This window comes from Neopelma chrysocephalum, unplaced genomic scaffold (genome assembly GCF_003984885.1).
Source record: "Neopelma chrysocephalum unplaced genomic scaffold, ASM398488v2 Primary Assembly neopelma1_26, whole genome shotgun sequence".
Classification (NCBI taxonomy): domain Eukaryota; kingdom Metazoa; phylum Chordata; class Aves; order Passeriformes; family Pipridae; genus Neopelma; species Neopelma chrysocephalum.
In genome coordinates, this window is record NW_020897695.1 from 460,852 (window position 1) to 487,883 (window position 27,032).

The following is a 27,032-nucleotide window of genomic DNA, read 5'->3' on the forward strand; positions in this document are numbered from 1 at the left end:
GCTTCTTATGAACAGCCAACAAACTAAAATTGACATAATTAAAGGAGGAAAATCTCAATCCAGTCTCAGCTCCCAAGGACACTGGCAGCAGGGAGAATATGGTAGATTATTCTTGACACTTGCACACCTGTTTTACTCTTGTTTTAAAATCTTCCATTGAGGAAGATACAAAAGCATTTACTTTCTAATGAGGAAAGCCAAAACTCTGAGACTGATAGAAACCATACAGATTGCATCAGGCTTTGAATCTTTTGACATTCTTACCTAACCTTGTAACATGCACTTACTTGCAGCTTGGGATCGTTTATAGTCTACTTCTGCTATCAGTCACAGCAAAGGTTTTCTCCATTCTGACTTCTGCATGAGATGAAGTGTGGGAGGACATTTCCATCTCAGCTTGACTCCTGTTGAAGAATTAGGCTCCAGGCTCTGCTGATCAGCTGTGCTGGCCTCCTCTAATAGACATGCAAAAGAGTCCTACCAGTGCTCTAGTATTCCTACATAATGGCTTCTAAGTGAAAGATACTTGGGTGAGAAGTGCTGGGCAAATATTGGTCATGAAACAGGTCAGGTAAAGGAGCGGATCTAACATGATTATGTCTCTGAATGACAGTAAATATTTAAACACAGTCTGGAGTGCTGAGTTCAACAACCACTGTCTGCTCAGTCCTAAGACAGACAGTGAGACAATTCAGGTCAAATACTGAAGAACAGGTTCACTACAGATAGGGGAATACAACATCTGCTGATATTCCCAATGCACAGTGGGGCTTCTGAGCCACAAATACCAGATTGTGAGGGATGCTCTGGATCTTGGCTGTCTTCCATGATGTAGGATGTCACTGGACCAATGTAATCATACAGTAATGGAAACTTCCTTCCATCATGCTATAGCCTGCTGGTGTGACAATCAGGCTCAGAAGGATGAGAAACACCAGGTAGGAAGCTAGACATGTATGTGTCTGTGTGTGTAAGACACACAAAAGCAAAGAAAACTTTATTTTCTCTGTATCAAGATGAATTTTTCCGGTCTAGTACCAGTGAGACAGAAATCCTTATTGATGCACTTATCATCCCAGAGGCTGAAGCATGTCTGAAAATGGTCCCTAGAAAAGAGGAACTGACAGCATGGTCCTTCCCTTAGGAGTCATTGAGAAATTAGCTGCATTTCTGCATAAATAAAATAAAGCAGACACAGCAGAATGAAAATGCAGGAGATACAGATGAGGCTTTTGTTGCTGCAGCACTCCTTGCACCCTTGCAGCTAGGTTAAATCCATAGCCTCTGAAATCTGGTCAGCTGGCATTAGCATTCAGCCTCTTTAAGACGCAGCTTTCTAATCCAGCTGTCATGGAGGTGTGCAGTCTTACCTGCTCAAGGAGAGGGAGAAGGGTGAAGAAGACAAATGAAAATGGGATGGGAAAAAGTAGAATGCAGAACGGACAGGCTGGTGGAAGAACAATAAGTTTCAGGTATGAACTAAAGCAAGTGGACAATATGGTGTTTCCTGTGAGTCCTTCTTTTTCTTAGCAGAACTAGGATGACAAAAATCCATATCTCAGGAAAAAAGGAAATGATAGCCCTGTTATGTAACAGAACACTTCAGCAAAAGGTAAAAAGTAGGGTCATGTTTGTAAAGCTGGACTTTGAGTGACAACTTGGCACTTCTAGCATCAGTACCAAAGTGCAAACATAGCTAGAATGGCTAATTGCCTCCTTTATTTTTTTTTCAACAATAAGGTCTGTTTTCAGATTTACTGGAGTAATCACTTTGATATCTTATTAAACGCACTGTTTACCAAACATGATTTCAACACAGGTTTTAGACAGTGTATTCTTTACAGACTAAGTACTTTTCTTTTCTTTTTTTTTTTTTGCCTTTAGTTTTTTCTGATTTTTAAAGAAAACCAGTTCACAGAGCAAGCAGAATTTGAGCTTTGCTGCTTAATACACCTTAGAGTGTAGTCCCCAAACACAACCGCAGCTCTGCCCTTTTCAAGGGCACTTTGCCCAGGGTGCAGCACAAAAGTGCCCTAAGGAGGGCTGGATCTGGGTCATAATCTTGCAACAAACAGCTTCAAGAATAAATCACAACCATTTTTGTCTCATCTTTCTGATCATTCTTTAAGTAGCAAATATTTGGAACACTTGCAGTAAGTCCTGCAGAGGACATGGTGAATGTTAAGCAGAGTTACTTATATTCTTGACAACGGGTTTATGAGACACAGAAATGAAGACATTATGCTTTTTTCAGACTGTCCTTTATACCCATGTCTAAACATCAATTACTCTTGTCTAGAGGAAAGTGATTTACCTTAAGATAAATGTTACGGCCTGCGATCAGCAAGTTATTGCTCAGTGTTAAATTAGATTTTCAAGTTTACTTCTGCACTGCAAAACTTGCAGTATCACAATCATATGATGCCAAAAAGCATTTCTTGTCATTTGGTAAAAGGAAAGCGAGTGTTTCCCAGCAAACAGCTTCATTTGACAGTACATCCAACACACAGGCCTTGCACTGTGTGAATTGTACCTCATACATAGTTAAATACCAGTATTGGCATTTAGCCTCTCATTTGCCTCTGGTTCTAATAAGCCAAGCATTCAAGCTGATTTATAGAACTGCACTCACTCAGTATGAAATTTGGCACAATACTCCTTCTCTCTCAGGACAAGCAGAGCCTGGCATAACAACAGATTTCCAGAAATCAAAGAGAAAGACTGTATACAGTCCTACTGCATTAGGCCTAGCTAATCCCATGAGCTCCCTGAGCAGTGTGTGGAGGGGCAGCAGATCTTCTGCTGACATTTTTCTAATGCAGCTTTTAGAAGAATGGAGTCTTGACTCAGCTTGATGATAAGAGAACAGAGCAAAATCAATAGCACTGTTCCTGGTGCTGGGTGAAACACTGGCTGTAATGAGTACAGAGCCTCCCCAGGCATTCCCATTGGCACTTGACACATGCTGCTCCGCTTTGGGACCCTGCACAGCCAGTTCCCTTGAAAAGCAGGGATCCTGCTGTGCTCAGGCTAGAGAAAGAAACAAATCAATACCCAGATCGATGTTCCCAGACAGCCACTGCCTCTCCTCTCTTAAAGGAGTTTGGTCAGGAGCCAAAGATGCAAAGGTCTCTGGGCCTCAGTGTATTACCCATGACTGAACACGTCCTTTGGAAGGCCAGGGAACACCACACATGGAATGTTAACAGGTAGGCTCTCTGACTGGGGAAGCAGTCAGTGCTCTTCCCCTCAGAAACACTGTTCGTGTGTCCATGCCAGGACGTGGTACCTGGCTGTGATGCCTGAGCTAGTGCTAAATGAGTAGAGGCATCCAGGCTAGTTTCTCAGCAGGAGAACTTGGCTCTGATCCAGTGTTCTGCTTATGCAGCTCTTACCTCTTTGCTACTAATGCTACCTCAGTAAAAATTACCCTCAAAATCTGTACACTGTGCTGCATTGAGCAGCACAGGTGTACATACCCCTTAGAGGGAAAAAACAGAGCAAGCCTAGAGCAGCAGAGAATAGCAGAAGCTCCCATTTCTGCTGCCACTTTGGAGTACAGGAACATTGCTTCCTAAAGGAGTTTTTACTTGGCTGCTTAACATCCTTTTAACCAGGCCTTTTTCTAAGCACAAATTCAAGAATAGAGAAAGCTGACCAGAAATGAAAATACTATTGTCAAAAACCCAGTTATGCACCTAGCCTGTGAGGCACAAAAACCTCTTTAAAACTTCATTTCCATTTGAAATTAAATCTGTGCTTCAGATGTTCCCAGACTTTAACTTAATAGAAACTTTCTGTATATTTACTTATAATCAACATTTTGGTTATTATTGAAGTGTAGGTCAATATTATTAAAAGGAAAATAAACAGAACATGGGTAGTAATTTTCCCTACTCCATATTTCCAAAACTACTTTAATCAGAAGATAACATTACAGGACTATCAATTTCAGTAATGAAAGATGCTTCCATGAATCACTATTATTTTATCAGTTTGCAAGGAAGGCTTAGCTCAATGAGCTATTTAGTGCTACCAGTGCTATTCTTCACTCTGAAATTCCTCCAAAGAAAGTGCAATCATGGGTGTTCTCATCTACGTGAGAACAAATTACAGAAATTAAAGGATTCATATATTTCCGGACAAATAAGATACAATGCTCAAAACCATATGAAAAAGAACATAATTTGCTTGGGCATTTCAGTAAGCGTGGTTTCAACTGAATAATTTACAATTGTTTCAGTGTGTGTATATGTGGTCCTGTTATGTATGTTCTACTTACTAATGAAGTAGCTACATAATTAATAATATGAAGCTTCTCCATAGTTTTCAGTTGTTACCTCTTGGTTATTGCACAGAATGAAACCACAGGCATGTGAAAATGCTCAGCCAAAGAGCTGATCAGAGTGAAAATTAGATCCCTTTTCTGCTGCCTGTGGAGGCACAGTGGTTTGTATTTTAATACTGCTTTTTGCTATAAGATTACTTCTTTTGAATTCTTATGGACTTTCAGCTGTATAAATGCAAGATCAGGCAGCTTTTTGGAAGGAAAAAAAGAAAAGAGGATGGTGTAGACTGTATTCAAAGAAGCAGAATCTAGAGAGGGAAGCAAGCTATCAGTCACTTACAGGGCAGAATGCTGGATGGGCCAAACACTCAATAAAACAAAGTCAATAACATCCTAGTCCTGCTCTTATTCTTACTTTTTTCCCAGCATTGTCATTTTATGTCTGGGCAAACTTTCTGTAGACTTCTTAATGTCTCACTCTTTTAATGGAAAGTTTTTGATCCCTCTAAATTGCATTTCTTTGCTCCTTCCTAAAGCCTTCCGCTTTTCCTATGATTCTCTCCCTTCAGTAGTCTCCCCAGTAAATCTCATCAGATCCGCCTCCATAATTTTTGTGTGAGCACTTCACCAGTTTTCCTTTCCCTTAATTATCTCCAGTCCTTTTGCTCTCTTCTTCCCAAGGAATGGGAGTCTCAGGGACTTTCTTTCTCCCCTGAAGCCTCTTTACCTTCCCCTCAGCCCCTTCTACATTTCTCTTACCCCCTTTCTGCAACTGAATTTTAATCCTTTTGTTTCAGTGCCTGTGCATTTCTCCACCTAGGTGCTGGATATAGAGCATGCCAACCACCTTCATGATTTGTTCTTTCCTCTCCACACACTTGCCAAACGCGAATTATGTAATCGATTTTTCAGTGACTCAAGGAAACTTTGCTTTCTTTGTGACATTGCAGCTCAGTCAGGGATACCAAAGCCCCTCTTAGTAAGTGGCAGCAAGGACATATATGTGCATCCAGAGCTGGTAGGTGCTCAGAGGGAGCAGCGCCTTGCAGTGCTCAGGCAGTTCTTTAGTGCCACAGGGTGGTCTGTAGTGATCACTTCCACAATATAAGCTTTTGTGTATATATGTGTTGCTGTTTAATGGCCATTATTGTTGAAAACATTAAGAGAAATTTAGATGTGAGCAAGAAAGTGAATATTCCATGCACTTCCACTTCCCACTGCTAACTGTCATAGTGCCCTTTTCCTTCTCTCCAGGACTTGCTGATATCTTGTCCACACTCTTCTCACTGTAATGAGATGAAGAACAGGCTTGAATTTACCTTGACTTTATTTATTTTTCTGCTTTCTTAACAAATTTCTTTAAACTTCATTTCTCATCCCCTTTAGTATACAGCAAGAGTGCCCAGCTCCATTACAGAAGAGGCTATTTACTCTGTTGACATGTGGTGACAGCAAACGAGGCTTGCATGACTTCTCTACCTGCCTCAGAGAGAAGTCTGTTCTATGTCAGCTGCTTCAAGGCCTTGGCACAGCAAAGGCAGGGCCTGCTGGATCTGCAACACCTCAGCCATCGCAGCTGCTGAGAGGCTCTCCTGTTTTAGAGAAACTCCCTGAGTATTCTTAACTATGGCAAGGTGCTTTGGCCTCTGCAGCCAGCCAGAACCAGTTAGGACATGGGAACAATGTATCTGCCTTTCGTTTCCTTTCTCAGTCCCTGGAGCTGGAGAGAAGGCTTGCATCACATGATTATGTTCTCTTTCTGTCTGTCAAACGTCTTACCTGTATATCTTCCTGTCCAAAGAGGCATATCTGGAAACATGTAATTGTTGCAAGACTGGGAAGGGACATCAAATCAGCTACCTCTTGTGCTTTCCTGCAGGATTTGAGTTCAGATTCCTGTCCACTTCAGATTCACAGACCTTCTGGTTTTGCTCACTCTGCTTTGAAGATCATGCACTCTATCTGCATCTAAATACTCTCTATTTTGCCCATTGTAGGCCCAAATTCTTTCCTCCCTCCCACTGCTTTCATATCAGTCTACATTTACATCATGCCTAACGTTTATGCCTCATTCGTATCACTGTAAAACAGAAGAGAATCAAGCCTTACAATTGTAAACAAGAAATCCTCAGAGACGCAATAGCATTCCTACCCACTTTGATTTTCTTTTCCTGTAAGTAAAAGATAATTTGAAAAGCTTAATTGAAATTGATCTTGATTTTATCAAACATTGAATGATGCTGTCCTAAATCAAAATTGCAGCAACTATTCTTTTAACAATCATGAGATTGAAGAGAAAAAAAATAAATGTCAAAACAGCTAAGAAATATTATCAGTATTGGTTTGCTGGCTCAGGAAACAATACCAGTGTTTGAACTGCAGAATGGTATATTCTTACTCACATAGGTGGCTTGCAGAAATCCAAGAAATCTATCCTGCTGTTTCCAGAAGGATAATGTCACAAGAGCTAAACCTCAGTGTGCCACTAGCAGTGGCAGCAGCCTAGGAGAGCACTCACTGAAGGCTAGATAGAAATAAGAGATGATCAACAAATCCTGCCAGGGCTGAAGAAAGAACCGATGAGAATTATGTGGGTTTCGCATATAGACGTGAGGATGGAGGAGAAGCAGAAGGAAAAAATCCAACTCCCCCAGTCCCAAAACTGAGTCAACTCTAAACAAAATTATAACAGTCACAAAGTAGCAAAATTTAGAATACGTTTCTTTTTCTACTGTGAAGAAAAAAAAGTCTAAAAGACTGTATTTTTAGAAAGGTACTGGACATAATTACCTAGGAGACATGTCTGTGGTTTTAATTATATATGGACATTAGTATACATAAAACAATCTGCAAAATGTCTTTTTAAAATGAAAAAATTAGTGCAGTAACAATTCTTCATATTATTTTAAGGAGCATTGCTGTAATCCTAAATGCTTTTAGACCTGCTGCCCTAAGCTATCTGTCAATGCTTATTAGTTGAAATATTTAAAAAGTTGCTGTCATTCACTGAAATGTGTGCCAAAGTAGAGCCTGCCTTCCCGTAAATGATAACTTTTAACGCTGTTAATGAAGTCATGTTCTGCTAATGCATTCAATATTTTTTCTTGGAACAAGAACTGTAGCTTTCTGGATTTTAGTCTGTAGTTGTGGTGCCATCCTTTTTGATTTTCATAGCTGCTCCTAAGTTGTAGAGTAGCCATTAAACTCCACTGCAATGACAGTTTTGGAAAGATAATAATGCTGTATGCTGGAGATAATTCACAAAGCCTTTATTACTTGAGTGCTTAGAAACAGAGAAGCACTATAATGTCTAAATCCCACAAAAGCTGATTATTTTCCTCCTGAGCTTCAGACACAAATCAAGAAAATGCATCTGAATAGTAGGAAAGAAGCTGCAAAAACAGGATTGCTGAAAACGTTGTTCTGTGCTAGATATCTGTGTCCCACATCCTATTTATAAGTTCTGAATTACTAGGGACCATTACTTATAAAAAATAATCACATTGAGTCTGATGCACTGATGCAATTATTATTGAAGTAACTTATATGTTGCAGACTTAATTTCTTGTTATCTGTACATAAACTGTGAAGCAGTGAGAGTATAGAACACACACACATATATGTATATATATATTGGAGACAGTAACTGATGAGCAAATAGCAGAGCAAAACCAAAACCAAGATTTCAGTCAAAGAGAATAGAGAAACTCCAACTTTATCAGAAGGAACTGCACTGGGGGTGGGGCAAGGTTCATCATCCATTCACTGTAGACAAGCTCTTCTGAATGGACTATTTAATGATGAACAAATGAAGGATGAAGAGTTGATCCTTCTAGGACATAAATCTGAGATTCCACATATAGGATGTCTTTTTAACCAAAGTCGTTGCTTCAGTCATTAAATTAGCTTTTCTTGTTGCATGAGATTCAAGGCAACATCAGCAAAACATTCACTTTTTAATTACTGGGCTGCCTCTGCTATGTCTTCCATAACATGGAATTCAAACAAGGAATACAAATATTGGCCTCTGAGCTTTTCTGAGCCAAACTTTGAAGCTACAGAGGAACAATACAGGAAGCAATCCATAGGAGCAATCAAAGACGAAAAACAAAAGCCCAAACTTACATATATATATATCTATCTATATATATAGATATATAGATATATATATATGCACCAGCCTTGCAAGCCCCTATTGAGACACTTTAATACAGTGGTATACACGTGAAATTCCCCCAGATGAGGTTTTAATTTTGGTCATGGTGTCAGGGAAATAAAAACAAGGCAAATATAGAGAGTAAACCCCTTCTAATGAAGTTTGGGTGTAAGAGCCAAACTTCAGGCAGATGTGTGAGACACATGGGCACATTAATTTCTAGTTGACACCTACAATTTTTTAAGACCTTGGTCTTCCTAAATCTGACAGAAAAGAAACAGTGAAGTTCATACCCCTGGCGTGCTTTGTAGACCTTGTGTAGACTTCCTGGTACTTGCATTTTCTGCAATTAGACATATTGGCAGATTCACAGTCTCATATATGCATTAATGCGTAAGAGAAAAGCTGTAGCATTTCTGAACTCACCAAAGTCTATAAAATACTTATAAATTGCCTGTAGGGCTATGTAATTCCTACAAAGCTTGGCAAGACAGAAAAAATCCACCTACTTGCAAATTTTAAACAAATGCATATTTGCCCACAGTTAAAAAGTTTGAAGCATACAATTTTACAGTTTTAAGTGCATACCATTCCTGAGAGTAGTTAAAACTCTGCTTCTACCTGTAAAATAAAATGTCTGCACCACTTAAAACTTGCAAAGAAACAGTTTCAGAGAGAGTCACAAGACTGTACAAATGCAGACTGATTCCACCTACATTTACTGGAAAACATAGGCTTAGGTAACAAAATAACAGGCCTTCCTTTAAAAGATGGCTTCATGAAAAGGGAGAAGGTCTCCTCTGTGGGTGGAAAGAAACTGTACGCATGAACAAGTCACAGGACAAAGAGAGAGTCACCCATATGGAGTACATCCAGAGCTATCCACAGCTCTACACAGCAGAGTTCATGAGCTCCTCTCTTTCCTATGCTACCCTCCATGTGCATGAGAGATAAGGACTTCAGTTAAACAAAAATAAAAGAAAAATGAACAAGTGATTGTGTTTATGCAGGTACTCTCTTAAAAATAGCTTAAACCAAACATCTTCTGGCTGAATATTTTAGCAATGACTACAACCATTTATTTGATTCTCTGGAGACATGTATCTGTAATAGCTGTAGACAGCAAAGGAAAGCAGGATGGGTCACCAGAGGATCAAACATTTCAGAATTTCATTAATATTTGCTTATTCTAATATGAAACTCCAAGTTAAAGATTCTTGTCATGCTACTATAAAGCTTTTATTTAGACTTATGCAACTGTGCTACTGAAAGTTAAGAAATCTGCCTCTGAAACCTTTTGATGTTGAATGCTGTCATAAAACATACACTTGATATTTACTATTATTTTCAGTGAAGTTACAAGCTCTCTTATCACATTAGGTCGATAAAGAGAAATTGAGCATATGATGCGCACCGATGAAGTGAACTTCTGCAGATGAAGTAATAAGAAATACTTACCCAATAATTACCCTGTATTTGAAGTCCCTCAGGATCAACTGCAAGCAGTTAGACAAATGGAAAAAAAAAGGGAAAGCCCTTGTGATTATGTTATTATATTCTCACATGAGGAAGGGGTTGGCTGGGCCATTCAGAGACTCTCTAAATTAAAACCTCTTAGTTCTTGCAAAACAAATGAATGAACAAATAACAAACAAACAACCTAGAAGAAAAAAAAACCAACATTCCCCTAAACTTAGAAGAGCTTACAGAAAATGAGGATCCCAACTCTTTCAAAGCAAATGAGTGATTGGATTGCCCAAGAGAGACCTGGAAAAATCTGAAGACTAGCTAAGGAATCACTGATCTTAGTGACCCCAAGATCCTGTGCTGTTCTTTAAAAATCCAATCCTGTAACCCTAAGGTAAGAAAGAAAGGATGTTTGGAAATTTTAACACAGTAGAAAGAAAATTACACCCACCTGGAAGACCAGTGGAGGCTGTCCCCCTTTTTGAAGAAGTCAAGCGTGTCTCAGACCTGGTTACTGGAGGTTACTGCTGCAGCCATGCAGGAAAAAAAATTGCACTGAGGGGAGTGGAGGGGTGGCAGATATTAATGGTAATGGGCAGTGGGAAGGTCAAGATTTAAGATAAATCTGGGTGGGAAAACATCTCTTGGCACACCATCCCAAACAGGAAACTCCCCCAGACTGAACCTCTATATCACAGTGCACAAATCGGTAACAGTTTCTGTCTCTTTGTCCATCCCATTTTACCCTGGTTTTTTTAGGAGGGAGCATGGGACCCTGAAAGGCTTCCCAGAGCTATTAGCAAAAGCACTCCAGCTGCCAGACACCAAACTGTCATGGGTGCACAACTCAAGATAGTGCTGTCTTTGGGTCATGGTGTGAAGCCCTTGGAGGGGAGTATCCCAGCCCACTCAGGCAGTGGGAGAAGCCTTCACTGTGATCTTTCCTTCTCCTGATTTCCTGGCAATAGCACCAGTGCTATACATAGCATTGATTTGATTGTATGAGAAAAATAAAACCAACTGCTTTCTCAAAGGAATAGTTTTCTTGAAATCTTAAGATTATTGGAAACCATTTTCTGAGAGAAAAACATAAATTTGGCTAAAACTGATCAGTCAGAACATCAGGCTGCACTATCTAGAAACTGAAAACTGGTGTTAAAGAGCCAGACAGGCAAAGAGCCAGACAGATGGTACTGCAGTAGATGTAGACTCATTGGGCTTTGGGTCCTTTTATCTTCACTTCTGGAGGCTTTCACGATGACTTGACTTTCAGTTGCATTCCAGATTGGCACAGAGAAGCTCAGAGAACTAGCATCCTTAAATTTAAAACAAAATATATTGGCAATGTAAATGTAATTTAGGCCAAGTTCCTCATCAATACTTTTTATACAATCTGGCTAAAAAACAAAGGCTCTTTTTGATGCTGACTCAACTGTGTGACTACTCTCTCCTGTGCTAGAGCCCCTTTTTTTACCCTTTTATCTATAGTATATTCACCATGTCTACTGAAGATTACTGACCTGTACTTTTCAGGTAAGATCTGAAGCTGGAGCAAACTTTAAAGCTATGCCATGAACTTCAGTGTAACTCAAGCATGTTGTGTCAGTGGTGACATTCGGCTCTGGCACTACTGAAGAATCAGAGCTCACAGCCCTGCAAAACATCATTTGATATGTGCACTGAGTAAACATCACACCATTTCTCAGCTGGCTGATCTGCTAACATGGAAAATATATCAGCAAAATCAGTGGAAGCGAAGTGCAGACTGCTGGAGCCAGGTAGCTTCAATTGGATGACTTCAATTAGCTGAAGCAAAATTAAAGGCATCCAACCAAAGGGATATACTCACTGAATGCACACCCCACCCACCCACCTCTTCTAAACCTGTTATTGAAGATAGACAAGCCTGGGTTTTGTTACTTCTGGGTTTCCAGTGCCTTTCCTTTCATACTGTAATACCTAGCTCAATAGGTGAAAGCACAGGTGAGTCTTTGTCCCTGCCGAACATATAACACGTCACCCTGTACTAACCTTGTTTAATTTCCACTTTGTGTTCCCTTTCTTTGCTTCATTTGTGTCATCTGGATTTATATCTTATGATCCTGTTCATTTGTAGAAGACTACTCTATGTTTTTGATAGATTTTCTGATGTGGAAGAATCTTTCAACAGCAATTGCACCTCTCTGTGGGGAGATTTTTCTGATGTGTCATTGAATACTGGTACAGAGAGAGATGCTGTCTTTCTGAGAATTCAGAGTGACAGCAAACACATATATGAGCTAAATTATTAATGTCTGATCAGACTGTTCCTAGCAGAGTTAGGTACTGCAAAAGAAGCTTAACTCGTAACATACATATTGACCATGAATTGATAGGAAAAAAAGGCAACATGGTCTTTTGAAGAATTGCAAAGGCTTCATGGTCAGGCACGTGCCAGAAAATCCATACTGATGGTTAAATAATTACCATTGATATCCTCATGAGAAATACTCCAGCTAAGTAAAATTCTGACTCAAGGTTACAAATATTAGTAAATAATAGTAACAATGCTAATTCAGCTACACGAGTATTGCAAAACATCACAGTTTTCAGAGTAATGAGACTGTCATCAAGCACCATCCATAAAATAGTATTAGAAACAGATTTAAAGTGCATTTTTGTTAACAAAGGTCACCATGTACCTGCCTAACTGCTAGTGGAGAAACTATATTACAACCTGTACGTCCATTTCAAGCTTAATACTTCAACTGATGACATCAAAGTGAGCTCCACAGTAGGAACAAAGCCAGAGTATGCATTAGAGATTGTCACCTTTCATTTAAGATTCTCGTGAGAAGTCAGAAAGAAACATTTTGCTAACTGAATCTTTTACCATTTGAATAGGCTGAAATTTAACACAGGCTATTTCAAACTCGAGCTAGCCTCATGAAATATAAAACATGAATCAGCTTAAGACTTCAGAATAACTCATACTTACTGCAGAAATACCAATGCTTTCAGCAGTACTAATCACCTTCAGTGCTTTTTCCTGAGCACTTACATTAAAACTGCTTCTTGTACAAATGAAATTCGTCTTTCAAACTGTCTGAGGTTTGTTTAAAATTACCTTCAAGTGCAGGTTACAATTCTTCTGCAGCTTTTTAGTACATTGGCTCCCTCTCCTGTTCATTGGGTGTAAGCAAGAAACCGATCAAATGCTGCCAGTTGAAGACGTTTCTCTGCACTTCCATCATTGCTTTTTGGAAGCATGTTTCTGAGGCTCACAAGAAAAGACATTTTCTTGGGTACCCAGTTGAAACCGAACCGTTTTCAGTGAATTAAGAAAAAAATAAATAAAAAAAAATTGAAACAACGCAAAAGGATTTTTCAAGTCTTTAACTGGAAACTTTTTTAAAGCCCACTACAGAGTTAAGAGATGTGTAAATTAAAGACTACATTTGAATAGTAAAGTACAAGAAGCTGCTTGCAGTTCAGACAGTATAAAAGAAGTATAAATTTTAATAGTAACATAAAATGAAGAGGAGAAAGACCAGATGGGTAAGTCAACCAGTGACAATTTGTAAATGAGAATTACAATAATTCTTTATGGCAAAGATTTGTGGAATTGAAAATGTGGTACCTTTCCTATAAAAATACCACTGGAAGAACTCCAGATCTAATATCTAGTATTTGACCCGGGAAGTGATTGTTTCTCTTTACCCAGCACTGGTGAGGCCACACCTCAGGTATTGTGTCCAGTTCTGGGCCCCTCACTACAAGAAAGACATTGAGGTGCTGAAGCAAGTCCAGAGAAGGGCAACGAAGCTGGTGAAGGATCTAGAGAGTAAGTTCTATGAGGAAAAGCTGAGGGAACTGGGGTTGTTTAGCCTAGAGAAGAGGAAGCTCAGGGATGATTTTATAACTGTCTACAACTACTCGAAAGGAGTTTGTAGACAAGAGGGGGTCAGTCTCTTCTCTCTAGTGACAGAAGGATAGGACAGAGCCTCAAGCTGTGCCAGGGGATGTTTAGGCTGGACATCAAGAAGAACTTCTCCATGGATAGGGTTGTTCAGCATTGGAATAGAATGTCCAGGGAGGTGGTGAAGTCACCGTGGTGTTCAAGAAACAACTGGACATTGTTTGCACTTAGTGCCATGGTCTAGTTGACAAGGTGGTGCTTGGTCAAAGATTGGAATCAATGATATTGGAGGTCTTTTCCAACCTAAATGATTCTGTGATTCCGTGATTAATAGCAAATAAACTGACAGAATAACTGGAAATAAAATGACAAGAGTCCTATAGGAAACATAGCAAGGTATGGAGAAGTCTGATTTCCTTTCCTCTCTGTTCTCCAATTAACAAATCAGCAGTAGAAGGAGAAATATGAGACATGCCTTCAGGGAAAGGCTGGTTACAGTCAGCATAGGCATGTTCCTGCAATGAAGCCTAGGTAAGCAAGAGTACCAGATTCTTGAGGGTACTGGTGACACGTAGGTGACACTAACGGTATTTTTAAAATTCAGCGTATGTGATGCATCTTTCCTACTTGTCTAGAAGCACTATACATCAGGGAATGCTCATATCACCACACTGCATCTCACACCAAAAAAAAAAAAACAATCCTGAGGTATAGTGCAGGTAAAAGCTACCTTCTTTAGTTAGGTCTATTAAAACTTTAGAATTAAAGAAGATCAATAAAAGGCATTGTCCCATAGATTAAGAACCATCAGACATCTTAAAAAGAAATTGTCATCAAACTCTCACAAATGAACAGGACCATCAGCAATGAATTTCTGCGGATTATTGTAAGGGTGAGAATACTACTCGGTGTTTCCAATAACAGCTTTTGATTTGAGTGCTTATGACCAAAATCTGGCAGTGTGGTAAGATGGGGACAGCAAGCACAGCTTTATATAGAAAAGTATACTTTAACACATGAAGGAAGGGGAAGATGCATCTGGAGAGTGGGTGATTCTGAAAGATACAAGGCAGAGGCTCACACTGCATAAGCAAGCTGCATTGAACAGCTTTAATGAGATGTAAAACCAGCAGAGTAATAACTTCTGATTTCTACTGCCAGGTTTATTTTTATCTAACACTGTTTAAAATTACATGCATAAATAACCTGGAAAGAACATACCTCCCCTGCTCCAAGGTATGTGTTTTGAACACTTTGCTATCACTAGTTCCTCCTTTGCTAATTTTCTTTCTAGCTCTCCTTTTGCATAATGACAGCTCCAACAGAGGCATAGAGCATCTTCTTCCCAGCACACACGTTCAGTTTGGTGGTGAATTCAGCCTTCTGGAAACTTGGGGATGTGAATCTGTATCATGTCACAGAAGCAAACATCATCCATGTCTCTTATCTCCTGTGAGATCTCTAACCAGAAACTAATATTCAAAAGGTGACCATATTTTCTGTATTTCAGATCAAAAGAACAATCCTGGAAAAAAACATGCAAGTACTTACATGCAAGCTCTGAATCATGAGCAGACAGTGACAACTATCTGGAGTCCTGACTCAGCCACTGCAGCATGGGAGGGGACAGGATTTCACATCCTTCCCCAGTGTAACATTTCCTACCGCTAGCTCTGGGCTGTTCACCTCCCAGAATAACCTGCTTTTCAGGACATCATTTTGAAATGGTTCAACTCATCCCATATGCAGTAAAACAGAGACTTCTATTGGCTTTGGCCCTGGAAGAGTTTTTAGGATGTGTTTTGGATAAAGGCAAATGACAAGGCTTAATACAGAGGTAAATGTGTGCAATTCAATGGCCTTTGATATATTTAAGAGACTAGAATATCTAATTCTTATCTATTAGCTGTTTAATTTTTGTTCTTCCCCACAAAAGAAGCATAATGTATCACACTTCTTTTGGATCACTGATACTGTATTTTATACTGAAAAAAGGAAAGTATTACATAATCCTATACAAGACAAGATCTATCAAAATGAACACATCTTTAACTGAAGCAATTACCTACAACTGGATAGGCAGCAACAAATGAACTTTCCCAAGTTAAGTTGTTTGTAGAGTGGTTACACTTGAATTAAGACTCTAAATAAACAAAATAGCTTCTGTATCACTAAATTTCAATGGAATGCATAATAGATATTATAATTTTAAAAGTATCCTACTTATTTTGAAGTCATACTGTGAAAAGGTGTACTTTTGGATTTTACCTTTTCCTCTCATTATTGACAATCTTCATTCCTTTGCATAAGTACATGTGAAAATATTACAAGATCAGTTTTAAAGGCATGCCCCACCAAAGCCATAAACTAGTAGCCAAGAACCATTTCTATGAGATGTTGCAATATTTGGCAACGGTGCCTTGATTCCCTAATTTGGAACTGTAAAGGAACTACTGAAATGCCAAGTGTCTAAACTGATACCACTGCCAGAAAGAAAACCACTAAACGTGGTACTTCATAAAACAAAGGCAAACCCCACTCCTCCTACTCTTTAGTATAAACCAGAAATCAAAGAGCTGAAGCTTGATCACACAACTGACCTGGATATCTACTTCCCACCCTGCAAAGAACCCACCCAGGCCCTTGCACTAAGACTTACCTCAAGAAGTGGTAGTTTAACCTCCTTCTGTTTCAGTATTCTTTATCAGTTACTAGAAACACCATAGTATTGTGTTTGTCCAGTGGCAAATGGCTGCGAGTTGCCTACAACAAATCTTTTAAGTCCTTGCTGTCTAGGGCTGTATACATAAAAAGATGACATTCTAAAGGTCTAAAGGGCCTTTTCCCTAAAATGTAAACAAGGATGCACGCTCGGTCTAAATTTAGAAGTTATATTTTCTCCCTCTTCCGTGGTACATATAAGCAGCACTTTTCTTTGTACCAAGGTCTCTGAGGTACAGATAGAACAGCCAAGCTCAACTGTGTCCCCTGCTTACTCTGGGCAAAGGATCACTCTGCTTCTTCCTGAAGTTTTTCTGAGGACAGGTAGCTTACTTTTTGTAAATGGTTGCCTGTGCAGAATTAAATGGCACCTTAGCAAAAAATACTCTTCTCTAATTGATCTGGAGAAGATGTAGAGAAGAGGAACTTAGAGATCATAAAGTCTTTTCTGATCTCATAAAGGTGCTGACAGAACTGAGTGTCACAACTCTCTCCATGCAATCCATCATAACCATTTTAGAAGACTGCAGGGTTGGGTATGATTACATTCTGTATCTACAACTGCTCTATCAGGATTTTGGCACAGAGAAAACTAAGTTCTGCACAGCCATAAAGGTGCTGATAAACACCACTTCTGAAAACTGGAACAGTAATAAACTACTGCAATTTGAAGCTCTCTCTTAACAAGCTTCTAGTAAAAGAAGTTGCTGTTGGGTAATATTGTCTGTCTCCCTAATTGCAAGAAATGGTGCTTGCAAGTTAGTTTGGAAAGAAAAAATAATCACAACACATATGGTAGCAACCACTGAGATCATTGTTAGTAATCTTAGTTCTTTTCATGCTTAATTCTGAATAACAGCTCTTTGCAGCTTAGGCACTAAGCACACTATTCTATTCGATATAACTCAGCCCATCCTACAGCACAGCTACAGCTTTTGAGCTACCCTGATTCATCTCCCTTCCTACTTGGGAATCACAGCAAAAGTGCTGTTAAGGAGCATATTGATAAAAAAGATCTGCTGGTTCTAGCCCAAAATACTTTCTAACTCTGCCACGCTTTTAAGTACTTCTCCCACCAACTCAAGTAGCATTTACTTTTTTTTCACTTTTGTTTATTTGGTTTCCTAATGATGTAAACCTGGGCACCTACAGTTTTTCACTTAATTCCAGACACACACAGTAAAGAACTTTAATTTTTTTTTTTTAATTTACAGTATTGATTGCTCCAAGTTATGCCTTACTGTTGGTACACAGTAAATACATTCTTCTGAACAACTTGCTTAGTATGAAAAAAATCGCAGTTAAAACGTTAAAAATACTGCTTTACAATGTGCGAAACAGAACCTTCAGATGTAATGACAGGCTACAGCCAGGCACAGAGGAAGACCATTAGTTTTTAAGTCTACACGCACATTCGTTCCTGTACCCCTTCATCTCAAATAGTAACATAAGATTTTAGGTGAACGCTTCTGCTGAATTAAGAAGATTAAATAACTCTCAGCTTGGTCTTTAGCACTTGTATTTCCAGATCAGGATGTTTTTCTGTTCTATTCATTACACTAAGAATGGCTGTTTTCAGAAGATTTACTGAACAAAGGGCTTCAATAACACTTCAAAACTGAAGATGTTTCTGAAGGGGAGTGGTGCATGCAGTGCCAAAGTCTGGATGAATTAGGTAACATGCTTCCCTCAGATAAAAGACAAGTGGCTGGGCACAACTGCCATTTCACAACTACTTAAATCAGATGAAATGCATTTTTAATGCAAGCTTTAGACAGATTAATATATACTGCAACACCTAGCACTGATTAAATTTAGAGAAATATTATGTTGGGGTTGAGTCTTTCTTGTTTTGCTGGTGGGGTTTTTTTTTTTAGGTCTTTAAAATAATATAATAGAAGATGCATGGTGGAAGATGCCAAAAACCACCCTGCTTTTTAATCTGAAAGAGTTAGGCTGTCAAAGCTATTATGCTGCTGACAATTACTTATTTGATTATTTACATACATTTTTTAAACAATGAAGAGGCAGGAAATGCTTTTTGTTTTTTTGTGTTTTTTTTTAATTTTTATGATCATGAACCCAATTACATAGTTTCTGTTAAGTTAATGGCTGCCAAACAAGTGTGTACTCCAGTGACCCACCGTGAGCAAGGTTATCTGATGGGTCAGACAGATTTTCACGTTAGACACAGTACATGTAAAAATAGAAAGTTTAAAAACCATCACAGACATTTCCATTGCCATCTCCTTTGTGAAATAAATAAGGCAGCAGATAACTTTTACTTTGAAGTGGCATCTTTGAGGTATGCTATTAAGTCTGCTCTCTCAGCCTTCTTCTTAATACCCGCAAAAATCATCTTTGTTCCTGGGATATACTTCTTTGGATTTTCCAAATACTCCATCAGAGTATCCTCACCCCAGGTGATACCTAGAGAGAAGGAAAAAGAAGATAGTTAATGACTTTGAAATAATAGAGAGAACAACAATATAAGTGTGCTTATTATTTTAATTTTTGGCAGATTTTAGTACTTCTAGAACTATCATCGAGAACTCAGTGTTTTTGTTCCTTAGCTCAAAAGAGCAGCTTTAAGTTTACCTTTGTTCTTATTAGCATCCGTGTACGAGAAGCCTGCAGCTTGTCCAGTCTTGCGTCCGAACAGGCCATGCAGGTTAGGTCCAGTCTTATGCTTCCCTCCCTTTTCAACTGTGTGGCACTGGGAACATTTCTGGACAAAGATCTTCTTGCCCTTCTCGATATCTCCCATTTTCAGCACTAGACCAAGCACACAGAGGTCAGTATTGCCATTTCAAGGTCAGCGACCGAACAGAAACTTTAAAAGTGCCCCGTTGGTTTACAAAACCAACATCTGTTGCCCGTGGGCCTAGGAATTCTCCAGCACACGGTGTATCCACACGCTATAGCTCTTGGGCTTGAAAATTAGTACAGAACTATGTATAAGGTATCAAGGTGTTAAACATGCTTGAAGAGCAGGACAAACCTTCCCTCAGACAAAGTAATCGCCCCACGGCGCTAGAAGGGCACGACGATAGCTTGTGAAGAGCAAGCTTAACACAACTCCTACATACAGCTCGTACACCTGGAACGGGAGAGTTTCCTGGTGACCAACAGCCTCGTGTGAAAGCACAGGACTGTTCGCAGGCTTTCCTTTCCAGCGGGAAAAGCGCACCAGTAGGGCCGGAGGGCAGCGGGCACCGGACTGTCCCCGCGACCCCGGATGCCCCCAGAGTCCCCGTTGGCGGGAACGCCCAAGGGCGCCCGCACCGCCTGGCCCCGGCTCCCCCTGCGCCGAGCTGACCTTGGGCTTCTCCTACAGGTCCCGACCCGTCGTGAGGCCGCCTGGCCCCGCCGTGACCTTCCTCTGCCCCCCAGCCGTCGCCTCAGGCCGCAGCCCCGGAAGGCGGAATGGGGCTCAGGACCACCGGGCGCGCCGCCCGCTCCCCGAGCTCCCAGCGTTCCCCGCCCGGCCCTCGCCGCCCCCACACACAGCCCAGCTACCCCCGGCCGATGCCCGCACCTGCCTGCCCAGCTGCGCCCTCAGACCCAGAGACCGCGCTCCGATATCTCCCGTTCGGTCTGTGCCCAAGGACACGCCGTACTCCGCCCTATGTAACCCGGCACCGCCGCAACCAACCTATGCCGGCGCGCGGGGCCCGCCGCCCCCCACGACAACCAATCAATTGCCGCCCCCTAGAGCTCTGACTGGTTGCGACTGCTGTCCGTCAAGTGACGTCACGGCGCCGGGCGCTAGCGGGCTAGGTTGCGACCGGCGGGCCTGAGGACTTCCTTCCTGCCCCCGCCCCCACTGCCGGCGGAATGGCGTCACACGTCACTCTGGGACGTACGGCGCGCGTGGGAACGGGAGACAGGGCTGGGGAAAGGGGCTCTAGCGCATGCGCACAGCGCCAGTCGAAGCAAGGGTCGCGCGGCGCCCTCAGCAGCGCGCGGTCTGGGCGGGCACGTGTCCACGGAGGGGCGGAGGGCGGGACCTGGATAGTGACGTCACGGGACCCACGGCCCCTCCCCGCGCGCTGCGGGGGCCCCTTGAGGGAGCGCGAGGCGGGGCGGGCGGGGTCAGCCCTGCGTGTCACGGAGCCAAAGTGAGGATATTTCGCCTCGAAATCCCCCTTAGTGACGCTGCCCCTAGCGCCTGCAATGTGCTGCCACATGGGGCTGGAGGGAAGCAGGTGCACGGCTGGATCCTCTGTGTCATGTGGGATGCCAAAATAGTACCGTCCTGACGAAGATGACAGGCTTACAGAAGGGACCGCTACCTGAACGTATGAAGGTGTCTCGGACGTCAGCCCAGCAGGCTGGGCAGCGTGGTGGTGCCTAAAGAGGACGTGTTGATATTCACATAGTGTGGGCTTCCAAGTAGAGTATAAATAATGAATTCCAGACGTGACTGCCATCTCACTCTCCTTGGCAAGGTGGAGGAAGAGCTCGTAGAAAAGCCCAATGTCATAACGTCCAGTGTTCAGAAGAGGTGGACTGTTTGCCTTAACTATGGACATTAAAACTGTGAGAATTTCCCACTGTCTGGCATTTGAAAAACTTTTTTTTCTGTGTGTGCTTTTATGCTGTGCTGGAACTGGTGTAAGTGTGCTCCTGTAATTGCCTGTGGAGCAGTTCTCATCTGAAGTGCCAACAGGAAGCAGAAAGGAGTGAGGACAATAAAAATACATCAAAAATACATCAAAGGTTCCTCTGATGGCAGAATTTTGGAGATAATTCCAAGTAAGAACATTTAGAAATCATCACTCCCTAGTTCAGACAGTGCATTGCCTTCCAATGCTTATGTCTATAGCACTCTTTTTTTTAGACTTCTTACCATGATTGTAAGGACTGAATTTGATTTAGTAAGGCTTCCGTGTCTTAGATGATTCCAGGAGCCAGATGTATGTAACTTAATATCACAAGACACGTGATAAAACCCCTGGTCTCTCATATCTTTAAAGGAGGAAGGAGCTGAAAGCACCTTTTAAGCTGCTCTAAGAACTTACAGCAGTGTAAATTCTTAAGCTTCTTTAAGCACTTGATGTGGACTGATGCCCAGCTGACATCTATTCAAAGGTTCTCCCTTTCTTCACAGAATGCAGACTTCAAGCATCTGTAGCTCTCTTAATTTCTGTTGCATTTTGCCTTTTGAATTTTCTCATACTGAGCATTGCATGTTGTGCTTCATAGTTAACCCTTCTGATGCACGTGGAGGGGCATTGTAGCAATGTCTTTTTAAGTTTTTTCCCAGGAAGCTGTTTTTGAAAACTGCAACTTAATTCAAGACAACCAAATTGTTTTTTGTTAAACTTTTGAAGTAAGGGAATAAGGCTCTCAGGGAAAATATTGAACCTGTGAGGTTTTCATTGCTAAAGATTAGTGTGCTGAAATCAGTCTGTAAAATGAGCTGTTATTTTCTCAGCCTTACACCTGATGTCTGCAATGTGACTGACTGCCAGCAGTCATGATGTAATACACTTTCCTGAAGGTGGAAGTGATACAAAATGTGTATTTGTGGGTTTGCATACTGTATTGTTAGTGGAAGCAGAGGTTCTGCCTGATGTAAAAAGATAGTAGTTTAGAAGATGTGTTTTCACCAGTAAAAAGAAGTATCTTGAGTGGAAAGCATTTGTCTTGTCTGATTAGGCCCATTTGGGCATTACCAAGTGTGGATTTGGAGCAACAAGTGGTAAGAGCTGGTCTGTAAGTAAAATAGAAGGTACAGGAAGAGGGGTTGTTCAAACTGCCCAGTGTTTACTTTTTGAAATTAGGACAGACTAATAGTGAAATTTTAGTCTTCTCTGCTAAATATGGCATCTGTAGTGTATGTGTAAATCCCGCACATGTCGTATGACTTCCTCTGCAGGACAGAATATGTTGTGGGACTTCCAGAGGCAACATTGAAGACAAAGTCAGGGCTTTTCTGGCTTTGTGGTTTGAATTGCTGGAGTAAACTAAAATGACTCAGGGTGCAATTTCAATGCTCTATATTTTTCTGCATATATTAACATCCATTAGACTGTTTGCCTAGAAGGCTCATATTTTAGTCTTTCAGTTATTCGCTGTGGTTACACCTGAAATACTAGCCTGAGCTAGTAAAAAGGCACACTGGAACAATACTTATTTTGCAATCAGAATTCTGAATGTAATTCTATGTGATTCTGTCCTGAAGGAAGGAAAAATAAACTGTGTGAAGTCCAATAGTAAAGGAAACATATCAAAAGAGCCATCTAGCTCTCTTTAGGAGATACACTGGAGATGAAAGAAGAAAGATGGCATTACATTATGGGCCTAGACTGGAACTCAGGAGAACGTGTGATTTTTTTCTCAATTCATTGATAAACTTGTTGTTTGGTCTTTGGCAAATACCTTAAGAACCCATTTCTTGTGTTGAAATCTTCAGGGATGAGGTGTTTGAATACCTTGGCCTCTTTTCATCATCTTAACATGTGGAAGTGGACTAAGCCTGAGCTGCTGCCAGTTATCAGTGAATTGTGCCAGCGTCGGGGAGTCTCTGATTTGTGCTGCAGTCACAGTCATGTGAGCCGGTTTTAAGAGCTTGAGTTATGACCTCAGTCATAAATCTTATCACAAAACACTACTGACTAATTTGCACCATTATGAATTGTTCAGAGGACCTGGTTGCCTTTTTTTTTTATTTCTTCTTTTTTTTTAATATATTAACCTTTGCAATTGTTTGGAAGAAAGGTGTATCTCCATAGTTTTTTCAAATCCTTGTTTACCAACATGAAAGAATGATTCTGGGCTGGGCTTGAAAAATCCTTGATGCTAGGACTTTTCAAAACTGTTGCAATGCAAGTCCTTTCATTTGGAATATACTCATGGCTTTATGTTTATTTTGTCTTTTACCCATTCACCCAAAGGGGATAAGGAAAAAAGTTAAAAAGCATTAGAGACTGAAATGCTAGGACAAGAGGGCATGATCTTAAGCTCTACCGGGGGAACTTTAGGTTGGATATTAGGAAGAAATTTTTTTTGGAGAGAGTAATCAGACATTGGAATGGGCTGCCCAGGGAGGTGGTGGATTCACCGTCCCTGGAGGTTTTCAAGGTGAGACTGGATCACAGAATCATGGAATCAGAGAATCAGATGGGTTTGGAAAGGCCCTCCGAGATCATCAAGCCCACTACCACCGTGGTTACTAGGTCATGGCACTAAGTGCCACATCCAGTCTCACCTTAAAAACATCCAGGGACAGAGAATCCACCACTTCCTTGGGCAGCCCATTCCAGTGCCTGATTACCCTCTCTGTAAAGAATTTCTTCCTAATATCCAACCTAAACCTCCCCTGGCACAGTTTAAGACCATGCCCACTTGTCTTACTGATAGATGCCTAGGAGAAGAGACCGATGCCCACCTGGCTACAACCTCCTTTCAGGTAGTTGTAGAGAGTGATGAGGTCTCCCCTGAGCCTCCTCTTCTCCAGGCTGAACAACCCCAGCTCCCTCAGCCTCTCCTCACAGGACTTGTACTCGAGTCCCTTCACCAGCCTCATTGCTCTTCTCTGGACCTGCTCCAGCACCTCAATATCCTTCCTGAACTGAGGAGCCCAGAACTGGACACTCGGTATTTGAGGTGTGGCCTCACCAGTGGTGAGTACAGGGGAAGAATCACTTCCCTGGTTCTGGTGGCCATACTGTTCCTGATCCAGGCCAGGATGCCATTGGCCTTCTTGGCCACCTGGGCACACTGCTGGCTCATGTTCAGCTTCCTGTCAATCTGAACTCCCAGATCCCTTTCTGCCTGGCTACTGTCCAGCCACTCTGTGCCCAGCCTGTAGCACTGCAGGGGGTTGTTGTGGCCAAAGTGGAGGACCCAGCAGTTGGCCTTGTTGAACCTCATCCCGTTGGAATCAGCCCAACTCTCCAGCCTGTCCAAGTCCCTCTGCAGAGCCCTCCTGCCTTCCAGCTGATCGACACTCCCCCCCAGCTTGGCGTCATCTGCAAATTTGTTGATGGTGAACTCAATCCCCTCATCTAAATCAGCGATAAAGATATTAAACAGAACTGGGCCCAACACTGATCCCTGGGGGACACCACTAGTGACCGGCTACCAACTGGATGCAGCACCGTTCACCACCACTTTCTGGGCCTGGCCCTCCAGCCAGTTCCTAACCCAGCACAGAGTGCCCCTGTCCAAGCCATGGGCTGCCAGCTTTTCCAGGAGAAAGCTGTGGGAGATGGTGTCAAAGGCTTTGCTGAAGTCCAGGTAGACACATCCACAGCCTTCCCCTCATCCACCAGACGAGTCGCCTGATCATAAAAGGAGATCAGGTTGGTCAGACAGGACCTGCCCCTCCTAAACCCATGTTGGCTGGGTCTGATCCCTTCTCCATCCTGTAGGTGCTGTGTGATTGCACTTAAGATGATCTGCTCCATAACCTTTCCAGGCACTGAGGTCAGGCTGACAGGCCTGTAGTTTCCTGGGTCCTCCTTCCGGCCCTTTTTGTGGCTGGGCGTGACATTCGCCAACTTCCAATCATCTGAGACCTCCCCAGTGAGCCAGGACTGTTGGTAGATGATGGACAGTGGCTTGGCGAGCTCTCCCAGCAGCTCCCTCATCACCCTAGGGTGGATCCCATCTGGTCCCATAGACTTGTGGGGATCCATGTCTAGTAACCATGACAGTGTTGGATCAAGGGTTGGACTTGATGATCTCAGAGTTCTTTTCCAACCTGGTTGATTCTATGATTCTCTGATTCTATGAAAAGGGATTAAAAAATGCCTGATGAATGGTGTGCCTCTAATCTTTGCTGCTTGTTATGTTTTATACAGCCTAAAACAAAGAAGGCAAATATGCTACTGCTTTGAAAAGCTACAAGGGCAGCTCTGATATGCTGCAGTTGCTAAGGTCACTACATATAAGGCTTCTTCTTAAGAAAAAGCTAAATTTGGATGTAGCATCTACTTTTGTGTAATATTTTATCAAACAAATCTTGGTTTTATTTTAAACACTGTTTTTAGTAATTTCTTGGAGCAGTGTATTTATGCTTTGTGTAGTTGTCTCTGACAACACTGCGTTTTTTACTTTTTCTTAAATGACAAGTGTGACAGTGACTAAGGTAAAAGCTATTCTTAAATTAAAAAGAAGTTCTGCTGTATTGTCCTATACCTATTTATAAAGACAAAATATTCAGGAGTCGGACATAGAAATATTTTCTGCAGCTCAGGGTATAGAGTGGCAGTTGAAGGATTTGATCTTAGCAGATGAAGGCAGAACTTAGAATTCCTTCTTTATCTGCTGTTCCTGTAGTTTTGGAGAGTGAGTTTTATAGGGCTGTGAATGCAACTAGTTGGCACTAAGGGACATAAGAATGTCATTTAAGTGCCCAGTAAAAAGAATTGCCTGGCCAGGATGTTGTAGAGTCTGGTTAGGCACAGGGTGAGGCAATGCTGATCACCATGGCAATAAACTGTTAAAAAAAATGGTGGGTAACACAAGTAGAGACAGCAGCCAATCCAGCCAGAGTACAAAGCAGAACAGGCAGCTGGGAAATTGCCAAACTATTTCATAGCTGAATCAGTTGCACAACCATTACAATGCCATGGTTTTACAACTGAGTGATAAATTTACTGATGAGTATAACAGATGTGAAAATAGTAAAGTACTTTGACTGTTCTTTAATGCTGTGGTTTAAAATGTCTAAGGCAGGGAGATTTATTCAGCAGCCATTTATTTAATGATGAAGTGTCCCCAGGACTGGGGTAGGGAAGGTGAGGTAGGGAGAGGTCTCTGTCATTCCCAGCACCTGTCCTGTGGGGAGCTGGGTAAGAATAAGAAGATCCTAGGTTCAGAGTCACTCTTTGTCAACTTAAACCAGACACAAACCTCAAGCTGAGAACATTGCCTCAATGATTGTGTTTTCTCTGTTGAGATACAGGGTTACCCTGCTCAAACACTTGTCCTAGTAGCTCCTCTGTAACCAGTTCATGGTTTGAGACAAGTAATACAACAGGGGCATCTTGTTTGAATGAGTATAGAGGAGTAGTGAATACAAAACTAAGTGCATGAAGTTGGGTAATTTGCAATGACACATGGAATAACAAGAAAGGACTTCCAAATGCAAGACTTGTTCTAGGATGGGATTGCATTGACTTTTGTTTTACTATCAGAAAAATTATTCTGAATCCTCATAAACTAGTTCCCATAGTGAAAGTAGGCTAAAAAGATAGGTGATTCAAGATAGTAATTAAAAAAAAAAAGAATTTGTTTTGGCTCAAGGACAAAGTTAATTAAGTTACCCCCACAAGGACATTCACATTTGAAAGATTCAGGACCCAGCAATTTTTCAGAAGTTCAGCCTTTCTTAAAAACGTAATTTTGGTTTTTTTTGAAAAAGAACTTTAAAATGAATTTTAAGGATTCAGAAATTGAAAGAAATGAAAGGGTATTCTTTTATTAAGCCCATTATGTTTTTAACTTCAAGACTAGTCTCATGCTGTTGTGGAGTCTGCCACAGTTTA

At 41.3% G+C, this 27,032-nt stretch overlaps 1 protein-coding gene across 2 annotated transcripts; it reads right to left on the reverse strand.

The window, feature by feature from the left end:
- Positions 1-17,705: 17,705 nt before the first annotated feature.
- LOC113963824 (cytochrome c) lies at positions 17,706-20,179 on the reverse strand. 2 transcript variants are annotated; one of them, XM_027675255.1, is made up of 3 exons: positions 20,069-20,179; positions 19,129-19,305; positions 17,706-18,960 (listed from the first exon to the last, which is right to left on the reverse strand). In XM_027675255.1, exons 2-3 carry the CDS (start codon positions 19,295-19,297, stop codon positions 18,812-18,814), a joined length of 318 nt encoding a protein of 105 aa, XP_027531056.1. In that variant the 5' UTR covers positions 19,298-19,305; positions 20,069-20,179; the 3' UTR covers positions 17,706-18,811. The 2 variants fall into 2 exon arrangements, with proteins under 2 accessions (XP_027531056.1, XP_027531057.1); XM_027675256.1 differs by lacking the exon at positions 20,069-20,179 and having other exon boundaries at positions 19,129-19,307.
- Between the last annotated feature and the right edge of the window lie 6,853 nt (positions 20,180-27,032).